Source organism: Ambystoma mexicanum, chromosome 13 (genome assembly GCF_040938575.1).
Source record: "Ambystoma mexicanum isolate Mex_15411 chromosome 13, UKY_AmexF1_1, whole genome shotgun sequence".
NCBI classification, from domain to species: Eukaryota; Metazoa; Chordata; class Amphibia; order Caudata; family Ambystomatidae; genus Ambystoma; species Ambystoma mexicanum.
The window spans coordinates 71528922-71544597 of NC_090938.1; the positions used below are offsets into that span (position 1 = coordinate 71528922).

A 15676-nucleotide genomic window follows, 5' to 3' on the forward strand; every position below is an offset into this window, starting at 1 on the left:
CAGAATTGATCCATATATTGATATGTGATCAATAGGTTCGATATTGCAGCTGGTCCGTGATCTACAATCCAGTGTCTACCTGTTATTTTTAAATAAAGAATTGTGGCATATAGTGGTTCTGGGGTACAGTGCTAGATCTTGCCCTACCTTTGGGTAGGCCCAAACCCAACAGTCCACTTTTTTTAGTACTACTCCTACGACAGCTGCAGAGGACCCCGTAGCTACTGGGCCCCATCTCCATCATACGTGATCAACCGGTTAATCAATCAAAACCTATCACGATTTGACACAAGGGGCCTCTTTGTGAGTTTGGCGGTATTTCTGTTACTGACACTTTTTTACGACATCACCATTCTCGTAATAACCAGAAAGTTAATTTCCTGGTGCTGCAGAGTGGCTTCGCGGCATACCCGTTTTGCAAACGGCACATACGCAGGCAACTCTGAGACTTCTTTGAAGTTCAGTGGACTTCTAACTGCGACTAGTGGTTGTACCTTTCGGCAGAGGCTGGAACTAGCCGGTCCTGTTTTACGCATCAATGCGTAATGCAGCGCAGTGTAGCTTTATAAACATTCATGTTATGACTGTAGACCTCGCGCGACCTTGCCCCTAGTAATCAGAAGATATTACTTTGGGTTTATCCTGGGAGAAGGTCAGGAATATCCTCCCTGTTCCTTGCCCATGATCTTCAACATTTATATTGCACCCACCGTCCTCCCGTTGGATTTATTTGATGAGATTAGGACAGCCTATCCTAATCTTTTTATACTGTCCCCAAAAACTGTTTTGTTAACTTCTGTTTCACCTCTCACCTTTTGAACTTTGTAAGGAGGCCGTACGGGTAGGGCCGATGCTCACGATGAAGGAAATAGATACATAAAAATAAATAAACAATTTGAAATGGCAACCATAATCAGTCTATACCCTTTAAATGAAGCAGAGACTTAATGTAGTGAATAATTGGCAGTGAATATTGAGTCTGCACACCTGTGCGGCTTAAATTCCTGAAATGAGCTAAAAGTCCAATTACACAAACTTGAATTTTAGGCATATATAGAAAAGCCCCCTGGTCTTCTTTGGAAGGCTTTTCCAAAACCTCCTTGAACACTACGAATGGCTCTCCTCTGTCTACTTAAGCCTGATGCTCCCCGGAAATGTGGCTGCACAGATGCACTGTTTTCAGGGGGTCGCACCTCCATTTCCCAAAAAGGCAGGGTGCACTGAGAACCAAATTACAGAAGCTGTGGTCTGTCAATGCACATCACAGTGCAGGCATCACAAGAGCACTGTCATCTCTCTGCAATTTATTCACCCTTCCCGCAAAATAAAGAGAGCATGGGTGCTATTGACAGCAGGCATCTTGTTTACACTTTCTTCATGATACTGACAGCACAGCGAGGATAAGTCGGTGCTCGCTGAAGTACTTACCTCTGCCCGTTCTAGATCTGCCTTGCCCTTACCTCTCCAATCCAAATTCTTCCTTAGGCTTTCTTTCCACTTCCCACTTCCCACCATCTGCTGCTCCAGTCTGGGTGGGTGCTGACTTCTGGTGATATGCTAACCCCAGAGATGGTGACTTTGGTCCTGATACATTGAACTTTTAGCATGGTGAAAAGTCACTTTGCAGCGCTCTGTGAATCAGGATGTTTGTCGGAAGTGCAAAGTCACTTTGCAGCGCTCTGTGACTCAGGGTGTTTGACAGCAGTGCAAAGTCACTATGCAGCGATCTGTGAATCAGGGTGTTTGTCAGCTGTACAAAGTCATTTTGCACCGTGCTACAAATTCCATGAATCAGGCCCTTTGTCAGGTAGGGTGGACCTTGTACATGTCTCGCCATCGCCCCCCACTCACCAACCTGCCTGTACTTATCTCTCCCAGTGGTTTGGCATAACATTGTAAACTAGGATTGAAATGGGTGTTGCGACGCTAATGTGCAAGGCGCTACAAATTAATCGACAAGGTTTACCGTCTTCCAGATAACTCTGGAATGTAAGCACTCGGATCTCAGGGTGACACATACCCTTAGCTGTACCCCAACTCATTGAGGAGTGCTTTTGTTTTTTGACTTGCAATATTTGGAGTCCAAAATACACAAATACGGGAACACACACGGCGAGTTTGTCTCTTTTTTGTTTTCCCGCGCCAGTGCCATGTTCCTTTCCGTACAAAACAAGGCTGCAGTTTTTATTTGGTGTTGGCGACATTGTGTTATTGATTTCTGATCTAAGAAATGAGTTTAGCATCCGAAAAGTTAAGTGCCAGGCTAGTGTGCAAGACTATGCAAAAAGGACAAGCATACTCGTCCTTGGCACTTAAATTAAGAGCCCGATTAATGGAATGTTTAACGCGCTACAAAGTGACTTTGCACTGTTGGCCGTGCAAAGTGACTTTGCTCCAGGGCTAAGTCACTTCCCACCGCGCCAAGAAGTCCATGAATCAGGCCCTCAATTGCAATTGGTCCAGAGCGCAATCGTTCAGGTGGTTTTTCTTGTGGAAGTTGGAGCATCTCACGTCTTCATTTCTTTCATTGTCTAGGAAGCCCTGCACCGGGAGCTGAAGCTGAAGAGGAAGCTCGCCCTGCTCCAGGAGCTTCTGACAGCGCTGCTGCAAGCTTCGGAGAAATCCTGGAAGGTAATGAGACATGCACATAGCTAGCTAGAGTCTAAGATCCGGACCTTGAAACTCAGGATCCTGGGTTCAAATCCTGCCCGCGGCCTTTAAGCAAACATAAAAGGTTCATTCTCTGGTCAAATCAAGCTGGCTCTTTGTACTTAGCATTGCAAATACATGTATGGAAAATGGGCCAACGCCCAAAGTTTCTTTACTGGCGCAGCTGCAAGGTCATAGCTCCAGCCCTGCATATGCTCAGGTGCAGTCAATATCTCCTGGAAGGCGCCCTACTGCTTCCTGGAGATAGGTCTTCGATACTAAAGGCCCCAAGTATGGAAACAGTGTGTGCATTTCACTTGCACTGAGATTCTGCAAAGAGGAGGCAGCCTAATCTGGAACTAAATGGCATTACACATTTTTAAAAAATGCAGCAGTAGGGAGTAGGAACACAACAACCCCCAATGATGCCCCAGAATTTTAAATATCGCTACTAATTGGGGAACCCCATGTGTGTTCCTAAACACAGTATTTTTGTTTGTAGCGAGTAGCAGTATATCGTCAATGGGAGCGGGCCATGGCCCTGTAAGTTTGCAGACCACTGTGTATAGTGGGGGGTCAAGGAAATGGGATATCAAGGCAAAGGGATGGCGCAGGATTTTTTTTAAATGGGGCTACGGGGCAATATCACCCCAACATTACACATCCCAAAATGCTGAAATTTCACAGCCCCATTTCACTGCATATATATGTAGGGGTTGCTGGTAAAGGTAATACATTTGGGGAATATGGGGGGCTGCAGGAGGTCTTTCCCCCCGCGTATGAACACAGGGGCAATGTGCTGGTCTTGGAAGCAAGACCACGCAGAGCAACAGAGGTTCGAATCCCGGATCCGCGCTTAGAAACCGAATTCGGGTATTAATCGTGTTATAGAAAACCAATTAAAATAAATACAAATAAAAATATATATGCAGTGAAATAAAAATAAATTCGACATTTTGGTGATTCACAGTAAACAAATGCGCAGGGATCACACAGATCCAGTAGAGGATCACCCATGTAGGGCACCCCCAGGATAGTAGCTCAAAATGCGCTGATTCAGCATGCGACAAGGACTCCCCCATACCACCATCTGGAGGGCCACTAGGAGAGTGGCACCGGGGAGGAAGAGCAAGCTAGCAAAGGTGAGGGCAGCTGGCTTGGTAAAGGGGCTGGGACAACTGGAAAACCAGGCGATCGGGGGCATCTAAGGGAAGAGTGGTGCAAACAAGACCCAGAACAGGCAGCCCTGACGCTTTTCTGACGCTTTTTATTTCCTTTCAACTTGCCCGGGAGTCGGCCCCGCCGCTCCCTGTTACAGACTGGGACGGGACTTTTGGAGGGTCGGTTCCGCTTTGTTTGGTGTTGTGTTTTGGGACTTGAAAACCAGGAAGCACAGTAATTCTATTTATTTATTTATTTATTACATTTATAAAGCATACTGGCAGCCCAGAGGCATCGAGGCGCTGTTACTGGAAATGTGTCTTAGTTACAAGGTACATACTTTGCTTACAGGATATAATCAGTGTCTACTTGTCTTTTCTATTTAACCAATGACCTGTATGTTTTTGGGCCTCAAAATTTTAAGCATGAAAGAATTTTGGCTTCTAAAACATAGCGTGTCTCCCCACATTTTTAGACTTGGAATATTATGAATTCCTCTCCCAAAATGTTACCTGAAACCCTGGCCATCAGGCATGTTTATGTATGTGAATTATTGCATGATGATGTTGAGGGAGGTGCTACTTCTGTACCAGCTGGCTCAGTTTTAACTACGGTGGCCAACTGTCCCGTATTTTGCGGGATGGTCCCGTAATTGGGAACTCTGTCCCGCAGTTTGCAGAGTGATTGACACCCGTCTTCATTCCAAGGCTAATGCTTTGTTCCTGGGGTCATGATGGTCATGTTTGCAGTTAAAAAAACGTGACCATCACCTCCCAAGGACAAACCATTTGCATTGCAATTAAACCAGGATTTAAGAGCCATTAACAAATAGTTTAAATTACAAATGGGTGGGCCAAACGTGAATGACGCTGTGACGTCATCACTACCTTGTGGGCAAGTGTCCCGCAAAAGGATATAAAAATGTTGGCCACCCTAGTTTTAACGCTGTTAAGAAATAAATACAATTCTTTTTCATGTAGCACCATCTGATCTAGTCCTAAATTTATTTCTTTTTTTAAACCTTGAAACGGCCCAAGCCACGCTCTCTGTGAAAGTCTGTGCAAAGGAAGCGGTTACTGCAATATAATTGTAGGTGTTGAGCGATAAACGCTCCAGAGCACAGACCACAACAGCGGAGGGGACTCAGAGACGAATTGTTGAGGTGGACGTACATGCACAGACAGCTGTGCTCAGTGGCACTTATCATCAGCAGTCTTTTGCCTCGAACTTGGGCAGGAAAAAACACTTTTTGAAACTGCCAAGAAGACAGGAAGTAGGCAGGCGGGCAGCCACCGAGCCGCACCAGGTGATCCGATCGACATCGAAACTTCCTTTCGTAGCGCTGTTCGCCTTTGCTTGCAGCCAGCTCTCCCCAAAAGCCAGAACTCACGGGGGAAATGGCAACCATGTTGACAGGGTGCTGCTAAAAGAGGGGTGGCCTCATTTGCAAAGCCAGAATTAGTTCCAACATTTAGGAAGCGTTGCTTGACCACACCCTGGCCTAGGAAATTGTTTTACACTGAAAGTAAGGCTCTGCTCTCTTCCAGGCTCAGCTGAACGAAGACACCTTGAAATCCAAAGTGGGGACTCTGGAACAGAAGCTGCAGGTTTGCATTCAGGTAAGGTGCACGCTCCTTCCCTGTGCATGCATGTGTTTCCTTAAGGGTGTGCCTGCCACTATGAGATTGGTCCTGGATTGATGAATGTAGAAAGATTATAACTTCTCCATAAGGCCCAGGAACTTTCAAGTTGCAAGCTGCGATCCAGGCATGAACGCCAGATCTCCACGTGCACACCGCGCACCATGTCCGACTCGCCAAGAGTGTATTATATCACTCGCCAATGTGAAGTGGCAAGTGAACGTCTGTGGCCTACAACCACACAATTTAAAAACACTTTGAAAATAATTCTTCTGACAACTATTTAATTGGAGGCAAAGAGCTGCACCCCTGCAACCATGCACTTTTTTAGGGGGGGCTGGGAAAGGGCACATGAAGGGTTGGGGGGTCGGGAATAGTAAAAAAAAAATAGGTGCGCGAGGGAAGGCTTGGGGGGAAACCCCCCACCAAAAAAAAACATTTTTTGAGGAACTTTTTTCGTAATTTTCTCCACGTTTAAAAGGCAGGCGTTAGAAAGCCTGACGATGAAAGAACATAGAACCTGGTTTCGGATATTATAGTCTTTGCCATGCATGTGGAATTTAACAGGCTGATGGTGGGATTCCCCACTTCCCTTGTGACGTGTTCCCGTGCCAGGTCCTTCTCTTAAAGGGCCAGCGCACGGCAACACACAGGTTTTGGAATATATAAGTTAATTCGGCTCCAAATATTTGCCTGTTAAATTGTTTATGACATCTCAGCCTTGTCTTCAGCCTGTTACTTTTATATGTGCTGCTGAAACTGACGACATAAAAGAGGAAGGAAGAGACATAAGTAGCACATTGGGCAGGCCTCCAGCAGTGGTTTTGATCAGTTACGGTTTTTATGATAAAAATAAGCCGTGGAATGCAATTAGGGTGCTAAAGTTAGGGCAGCTTTCCAGTATGTCTAGTCATGTGGTAGGTATCATTGAAATGATTTTCAGGTCAATTATGTTGCAATAGGCCAAGAATGCATTGCAAATGGCATGCCATGGTACGTACAATGCCAGTGGAAGAAGGGGGATTTATGCAGAAAATATGGACTGCACTGATACTGTGTGGTCACAGAGGTCTGACTACCTGAAATCCAGAGGATAGTTTATTAGAAGAGCCTTATTAAATAAACTGATCTAATCGAGCCTCAACATAGTAATCACACTAGCTATTCAAGATCAAACTAGGAACCAAAAAATGCAATTTAGCTAGAAATTGCATAACTTTTCATAGCCCATTCCTAATAATACATGATCATAAAAGATTAGTTCAAAGATTCTGACTTTAGCTTTTCATGTATTAAAATAAATGGTCAAGTACAATTGCAACGACGCCATGAACTTTGGGTTATGGCAAGCATCTCAGCCCACCTTCAAAGCTAGGGCTCTCTGGATATTTTGGGCTAGGGCTCCCATGATCCCTCACCATTGACTATGTTGGTTATAGGTGCTGTGCATTGTTTGGTGTGAGATGTTGGAGCCCAGAGGTGGCTGATGTTATTTGGGCTACAGGGCATGAGCAAATTTGGGTCTGTATGCCCGCTCCTTGGCCCCGCCCTCAAGCTAGATGATAATCTCTTGCTATTTTGCACAAGAGTGATGTGGTGATACGAGTTGGAGGAAACATACAGTCGTATCCCCAAGCAGATAGACCGAGTCTCCTGAAGCATCCCAAGGTACGTCATGGTGGACCCTGGTCTGTAGTGGAGCAACCTAGTCGGCCAAAGTGGACATCGGTAGGAAGAGGTGCACCTTGATCTGCAGAGACACATTCAGATCCACCGAGACTTTCCTGTAGAAAGAGTTGTAAGAAAGGCAATGTGGAAACGAGACAAATATGCAAGTTCTAAAAAACCTTTACACAGTGCCTTAAGTGGCACCACAAATCGAGCCGGGGCCCATCGAGGGGGCGTGGCCTAACAACGGGGGTCTTGATGGGCCGTTAGGCCACGCCCCCTTGACGAGCCCCGGCTCAATGGGCTACTGGCACCCCTGCCAGGCAGCCTTTTGTAGAGATTAGCACCCTCTCCCCCTTGGGGGAGAGGGTGCTGATTTCTGCATTTCTATTCTATAGGCTTGCCTGGCAGGGGACAGCGCCTCTCCTATTCAGCCTTAATGGTGGCGCTGCCCCTCGCCAGCTGGGGAGGGGCAGCGTCACCATTAAGGCTGAAAGGGTGAGGCCACTGGAAGCAGAGGCCCTTTTCCTAAAGACTGAAACTCCCGAGAATCCACGGGAGCTTCAGTATTTAGAAAGCAAGGCCTCTGCTTCCAGCGGCCACACGTTTTCTCCATAATGGTGGCGCCGGACCACGTGCATCCCTTGATTAAAGGTATGCCTCGCAGGTGCGGCGCCACCATTATGGCTGAAAGGCATTTTTTTCTGAAGCCCGAAGCTCTCGCATACGAGCGAGAGCTTCAGGCTGTAGAAAAAAATGCTTTTTCCTGTAGTGGCCGGGGCTGACAGGGGAGATTAGTGGGCCCCGGCAGGGCCCCGCCTCAAAACGAAATTGCGGAGACTGCCGGGGCCCAGCCCCGGCAGGCCCCGGCCCACTTAAAGCCCTGCCTTTACACTTGGGGAAATCAGTGTTGAATACCATTAGGTTTGCATGACTTGCAGAATGTATTGTTTCTATAATATTACAACAACCCAATAAATCTCTTAAAATACCTTTTGATATCGAGCTTTTTAGTTGAGAATGTGCACATTGTCAAAGAATCTGCTATTTAAGGTGACTGGAGAACCTTTTCTCCCCCTACCCCCAGCATGCTGCTTATGACTTCATGGATTTTCTTTTTTAATTTATTGCCCCATTTGTAAGGCCCGTGTACAACAAGTAAATTGTGTTTCAAAGTGACCACATGGCAACAGGGAGGGAACATGGGAATGGAAATAAATTAAAACAATGAAGGAAAGAGGCGGACCTACAAGGTCTTGTGAGCATTCAGAACGTGCAAGTGCAGAGACAAGAGAGGGATGAGCGAATGGGGAAGTGCTGGGTGTGCCTGGAGAGAAGTGCTAGGGATTGAGCAGCTGTGAGTGCCAAGTGGAGGAAGTGCTAGGAAGTGGTGTAGGGGAGGCATGGTATCACCAGTATGACACTGACACAGTGGATAACATTTATAAAAACTTTATTGAAAATAGTGGGGCTGGAGAAACTCCAACTTTGCCTTTTAACTAAGATGGGAGTAGCCTCGACCATCAAACGATAAACAAAACAGTCCTAGTGGAGTCTGTCAAATCAAAATCGCTTATGCTAACAAAACCTAATGCCTGCCCTATCTCTTATACAAAAAGTGTAGAAAGGAGAATTGTATGCAAAGGAAAAATCATGTTCAAAAGAATAAATGTGGTTAAACCAGCTCTCCTCCCCACGTTAGACCTCACAGAGTAAGACTGTCCCTGTAGTCAGCATGACACACTCTGGCTCAGTTTCCAACACTACAAACAGTTCCAAATCGTGGTTTGAGGCCCGCCAGGCCTTCCACGTTTAAGTCTCTTTTCTTGACTTTCAAAATTGTACTTCAACACAAAGTTTACAAAGGCCCCCCTCTGTCGGGCTCATATCTTTCACCTCGCGGTTCACATAGGTCCTCCTCTGTTGGACTCAGACCTCTCACATCAAAGTTCAAAACAAACTTGCAAGGGGGCTCCCTTCCGCAAGCTTACTATGCTTCGGGTCTCCCTCAATTGAGCTTGGTACATTTTCAGATGTCGAAGACTTTCGACTGTGTGTGACTCTCTTTACAGACCACCGCAGGACCTCTTAGACTCAAAGTTCACATTTACTCTTGCTTACTTCACTTTTGCTGTTCATTCAACTTTTTGCTTCAAACAATGTACCTTTCACTGAGACTTTCGCGTGGGCTACTTCCTATCGCCAGACCACTTTGTTACTTAGTATTGCTGATCTCACAGTTGTCTTTACTTCAAAGTTCATTCACAGGTCTGCCTTTCGTCACGTCTGATCCACACATGTGCAGCCTTCACTTGCAATTTAATGTTGCTACTTCATTTGCTTTAACACACATCACTCTCTCAGGTCACTTGCTAACTCACAGGCTTTGTGCGTCTCTTTCTTGTTTTGCTATTTCCAATTCATGAGTCAAGGTTAGTATCACAGGCTTGGCCTCGCATCCCCAACTCTGCTGTTCTCCCAGGAGGGTCACTGGCATCGTTGAAACACAATGCAATCTTCACTTTTGGGATCTGGCCTTCTCCACGTGTCTTTCAGAGTCTGTCGGAGACAACGACCTCCAGAAAGAAACCCTTGGGGTTTTCGGCCCGATGCTCTCATCCCTTGGCCCGTTGCCATGCTCCAGTAGGTGTGCCTTCATCCTGCAAGTTCTGCTCATACTCATGTTCTGCCTTGCTCAGAGTGTGCCTTTAGGTGTTGCTTTTTATTCGTGTGAGGAGAGATAATTGGTATTAGGTGTATGCACTTAGTGTAAAGTGCCTGACTTTGCCTGACCCGATTAACAGGACATCTCCAATACGATGTGAGAGAGTTAGGGCCTCATCATGAGTTTAACCCTTAAATGCGGCGGTAGCGCTATTACTGCCGCATTTAAGGGTCCGCCAAATCAGGGCTTCGGCGGATTTCTCCCCAGCTCTGAGCTGGGGGGAAATCCTTCAAAAATTTGCGGTCATACCGCCTGCGGAAAATCCCCCGGCGGTATGAGCGCGAAAATCCCCCATTGAGCCCAATGGGGAATGGGGCATTCCCGAATGGGCTCAGTGGGGAATGGGGACTTCCATTACCGCCAAACCTGTCATCCGGTGCTAATAGCGCCGGGGGGTTTGGCGGTAGGGCAGATAGAGCCAGCGCTATTAGCACCCACAGTACTGCCCAACTCATGATGAGGCCCTTAGTCTGGTTACTCTCAGTCACCCTCCTCCTCTGCCCAGTGTTTGTTTAAAAGGGTGTGGGCAGTTGGGACATTTGGAAAATCATACCAAATAGGATGCAGTAAATGAACAAAAAAGGGGGGAATACCACGTCACGCCATCAGCTGCCTTACCCCCACTCTCCGTAGACAACTCACCCAGGTGTTCCTCCTGCACTGGTCCACCACCCCCCCCCCCCAGGGTCTGAATCCAAAGGCGATGGCTGTGACTTGGCCACCGGAGAGAGAGAGATCCCCAGGGACTAGCGGGGGAGACACCAATAAATAAGCAAGTCCAGACCAGCGGTGTCATAGGCCAATGGGTGCCAAGACAAGTGCTTGGAGAGGGCGGAGGCTGAAGGCGATTGGGTGTGTGAGGCCAGGGCCCAGAAGGACACATAAGGGCCCCGGTTACCAATCTCAACAACTGTGGGAGTAGCAGAGGAGGGAGTAAGGGAAGGAAGAGGTGAAAAGGATAGTCTTGAGGAGCTTCCGGAATTTGAGAAGATCTGGCTCAAGATGAAGAGGAAGGGGGAGGCTGTTCCATAGGATGGAGCCTGCTGAGGAAACAGATCGGCAGCCAGCTCTCTGTTTAGCAAAGCGCCTGACGCACATAGTTGGTGCTGGAGGAGCTTAAAGATCTGGAGGGAGAGTATTTAGTGAGAGCAAGTTGTAGATAGTACGGTCCGCGGCACCAGACAGCCTTTTGGGTGATTCAGAGGGATTTGAATTTGATCCTTGCAGCAACTAGGAGCCAGTGGAGAGTTTTTAGAGCTGGAGAGATGCGGTCCCTGGGCTTGAGGCCAAGGATACATCTTGCTGCCCTATTCTGGATTAGCTGGAGTGGTCATCAAGAAGAAGAGGGTAGATTAAGGAATAGGCTATTGCAGTAGTCTAGTCTGGAGAGAACCAGAGTTCTAGAGATATTGAGCTTCTGGGTTAAAGTGAGGAAAGAGAGAATTCCTTTGAAGAGTTAGAGTTGAAAATGGGACTTCTTGGCAATGTTCAGAATGTGAGGGAGGAAGGAAAGAGAGGAGTCGAAGATGACTCCAAGGTTTCTGGCTTCAGAAGGAGAATGGGGGAGCCCATAGAGGATGGCCAGAGTGAGGGAAAGAAAGCGGGAGCAGGAGTCCCAACAGGAAGGATCTCTGTTTTGCTGGCATTGAGGCAAAGATCATTGGAGGTGCACCAGGACTGGATGGCGGATAGGCAGTCAGGAAAGATGGAAGAAGAAAGGAGAGGGTCAGAGTAAAGTTTGAAGAACAGTTGTGGGTCATCTGCGTAACACTAGAAGTTAGGGGAGAAGGTGGATATGAGGTGTGTCAGTGGAGCAAGATAAGTGTTAAAGAGCCAGGGAGAGAGGGTGGAGTCCTGGGAGACACCACAAGTGGAGATAGAGGTAGGGAGGAGAAAGAGCCCAGAATAACCTGGGATGGATGGTGTGAGGAATTTGACCATCCGCACGGGAAAAGTGTGCTCACCGGGGCTTTTTTGTTTCTTTTAAAAAGAATGTTTTGGGGGAGCCATTCCTGCGCTCATTTTCCATGCCCACCGCAAAGCAGAAAAATAGTCATCTACTCTGGGAGGACACCGTTTGCCAGCGCCGCCCTCCCCCATCATGTCTAGCTGACACCTGACAGCCGTGGGTACATTAAAAGCCTTTGGCCATGGGCAGCCTGATTAGAATTTCAAGGCACCATGGATTTGCATCTACATTGTTAAACCCTGCTGGTGGAGGTGAATACTGAAGAATTGTCATGATCTCTGCTTCCAAAAGGTCAGGGTTTTCCCAACTCCCTTGGAAGCAGATCCATAACCCAGGTTCCGAGTGCCAACCAGTCCCGATTGGGACCTTTTGGACCCAGTCCTGGCGCCAGTGGCACCAGGCTCATAAATATGCCCAGTCCCAGCGCTGGAAGCGCCGGGCTCATAATGCTTGGGTGGACTTACCTGCAGCAGACCATGCTGCTTACTTGCCTGCCAGTTGAGCCTCTGATCCTCTTCTGTTTGGAACTACTTTTCCTGTTGGGTGGGGCAGGAGCCACTCCCTAGATTCAGAACACTGGAACTCTTCTGGAAAGCAGGAACTCTTTTCTTACCTAGGCATGGCTGTGGAAGGAGACACCTAAGCACTACAGGAGGCTATTTAAACCACACCCGATGGATGAATCTTGCTTTGCGTTATTCTGCATCCTCTGCAGCAGAACGCTCATCGTGTCTTCTGCATCTGATCCTGGGCCTAAGGAAAAAGGCTTACCATCCTGAATCCAGTCTTCAGCAACACCTATAAAGACAAGAAAGAACAGGTTAGCATTACGGTCTTCAGTGACAGCTCTTCACTTACCTGGTCCATCGGCTGTCACCAACGCCTCGCGCTGCATTCCGGCATCTGAAGGACAAAGGCTTACCTACTCTTCGTGCGCTCCGGAGGTCTTCACACTGCATTCCGGCATCTGAAAGACAAAAGCTTACCAACTCTTCGCACGCTCCGGAGGCCTTCGGCGCTGCATCCCGCATCTGAAAGACAAAACAAGGTGCGTTTAAAGACATTGGGGAACTTTAATACTCACGTGCCATTACTCCTTTCCACATCTAACCCAGTGGGTATTCCGGCACCCTGCAGCCGCTCCGAACTTGTACCAGCAAAATAAAAAGACAGTTAGAGCGCATCGTGAAGCAGGCAACAAGCGCTTACTTACGTGCTTCCAGCACACGGGCTCCATCTATTCATCACACGGGCTCCATCTTTAACTCACTTCAGCTCGTCATCCGCCATCGCCGGAACCCTGCAAAACAAGAAACATCATTACTAAAGACTTTAAAGACATTAGAATTACTCGAAACTTACCGTTCGTGCAGTAAACGACGGACAGCAGTCCTCTGAAGTCAAGAGGCCTGCTCCCCTTATCCAGTGAAGAAACTGGTTACAGCACCCTGCCCCGAGGCAGATGGAGAGCACGGCGTTCACTTACCTAAGGTGAGAGCGTTAACCTTTGGGGTTCTACAGGAGAAGAGAAAGGGAAGAAGAGAGAGACATTCAATAACCCAGTTCCTTAATCCCATATTTTCTATCTGCAGACATCTTACCCTTCGAGTCAGACATACAGTGCACAGAGGTCCAGCCCAAAGAGCCAGCCGTGTGTTACACATCACCTTTGAAGATACGGTATACGCCCAGTCAAGACCGGCGCCTCTACGGGAATCAGGTGAGCGTTACAAGAATGTTAAGCAGCAGGCCTCATGGAAGCCTAAGTGCAGGGAGTGACAATGGAGACCAAACGCCAGACACCTCTTTGTAATGCAATGTGTCAACTTGGTACTAACACCCCTTCTTGGTATGAAAGGGCAGTGAATGTCCTGTCTGGAACCACTCTTTCAGAGCAAGGAAGTATGTGAATTGTAGGAGACAAAAGTCTGCCTGCAACCCCCTACTTCAAAGAAGGCCCATGTTGTGATGAAGCGCTGCATAGGGCTCAGTTAATTAGGGACACACTTTGATGTACAGCAGACAGGAAGATGGGTGGTACTTAGAAGTATATGTTGTCATCCTTTGTCCGTCTGTTTCCAAGCGCCATGGTTCTGACCTGAAGCATCACTGAAGATTGTTTATGGGGTCCCTGGATTGGTTCATTAAGGTGGGCTTGGCCTACACCAATCGCTGGGGCCCATTTGGCTTTACAAGAGGGTTGAACCCCTCACTGATCAGCTCATCTGAAGACTTTGCAAGGAGTAAGAAGGACTCATTTGGACCCGAGCTGAAGGTACAGTCTACCTTACATCTTCTGCCAGTGAAGGAAGGCCAGGAGTTCCAAGAGGGAAGCAAGACCCCTCCCCTACATATCTCCCAGGGAAGAGAGGGAGATACCGGACTCAAAGGTTCCGTCCAGTAGCTCCAGAACCGGTACCCAGACAGCACACAGTGTGCCATGCTAGGTTCTGACAGCAAGCATCCTAGGTGGGAAGTGCCAGAGAGTTTCTGGACAAAGGACAAGGCTGTTGCCTGTTAACACTCTCCTGAGCTTTGGGCCATCTGCCTTGAAAGGAAACGAGCCCTACAAAGAAGGTAAGAGGAGTGCCACACAAGCATCATCCAGCGTCCTCCTTTTTAAGGACAATTTAGAGACACTCGAGTCCCTGAACTGCATCCGGCTGCACCGCTGATTGTTGTCATGCTGCAGCCACCAGAGCTGTCCGAGACGCCTCTACCAGCGTTCTGGATCTGCCACCCAGCACAGAGACAATGATTCTTGGCCCTGAGCCGCAGTGCCAGGCAGCCTGCAGATGTCCATCCAGCCTTGCTTTCCAAACTGCCTGCCTACTGGTACCTGCAGCTTTCTCCCACCACTAACTCTGTCTCACTGGCTGCGAAGCGCCCCGGAACCGCCTTAACACTGTCGAGCACCCATGTGTCCTGCTAAGCCCTACAGCAAGCTTCCTGGGTATGGAGTGCCAGAAAGTCTCTTAACCTACAACCAATAACAAGGCAGTTACCTACAACACACTCATCAGCTTTTGGTCCTCTGCCTTAGAGAAGATACAAGCCCAGTGAATAAGCTAGGAGAAATGCCTCTACAAGCATCTACCGCTGTCCACCGTAAGGACATTTTCGAGCCAGGCGAGTTCCTCGATCCACAACCGACTGCAACGCGTCAAGCCGCAGTCGCTGAAGAAACCCCAGATGTCTCAACCAATGCTTCAGAACCACAGATCAGCACTGAGACAATGATTCCTGACCCTGCGCTGCCGTGTAGGGTAGCCTGCAGCTCGCCGAACCGTCTTACTGCTTGATACCCGCAACAGACGCCTGTCTCGAATTCTGTCACAGAAGCCTGCAAAGTACCCCGAAGCCGACTCAACAGTGTTGAGTACCAAGAACATCTTCAGCACCAGGTACATTGTGGTTCTGCCCCCCTGATATTTCCCCAAAGGCCTATAGAGCCAGTTACAATCCTTTGCCCCTTTGGTGCTGAAACCAAATAATCTTGAACTATAAGACTGATTACGTTAGCAACTAGCCTCCTGTCAGTATCTAGAGTGCACCCCTTTCCTTTGTGAAACTGTCTGTCCTCTGTGTTCCTTTACAGGGTGGTAACTGGCTGGACAAGTGGGGTCTGCTGAAGGTTTTTTCAGGAGGGGGCTCACAAAAGAGTTCTTGATTGAAGGGGGAAAAGATCCAGTAGCAAAAGAGTGGTTGCAGAAATCAGCAAGTGTAGGGGCCAGAGAGCCAATGCAATGTTGTCCTTAATGGTTCTGGAGGAGCAGAGGGAACCTGTTTGGAGGAGACCTTTATGAAGCAGACAACTCTGGTGACCTCATCAGGTGTGATAGGGGAGAAGGAGGAGAGGCAGAA

The 15676-nt window shown here is 47.9% G+C and overlaps 1 protein-coding gene across 5 annotated transcripts in view; it reads left to right on the top strand.

Moving 5' to 3' along the window:
• Positions 1–15676, top strand: part of TRAF3IP3 (TRAF3 interacting protein 3) — a 248052-nt gene that overhangs the window by 149711 nt on the left and 82665 nt on the right. For all 5 annotated transcript variants that reach the window (XM_069633284.1, XM_069633286.1, XM_069633282.1 and 2 more), the window contains exons 7-8: positions 2536–2631; positions 5358–5429. In XM_069633284.1, coding sequence (XP_069489385.1) covers positions 2536–2631; positions 5358–5429 — 168 coding nt within the window. The remainder of the gene's footprint in view (positions 1–2535; positions 2632–5357; positions 5430–15676) is intronic.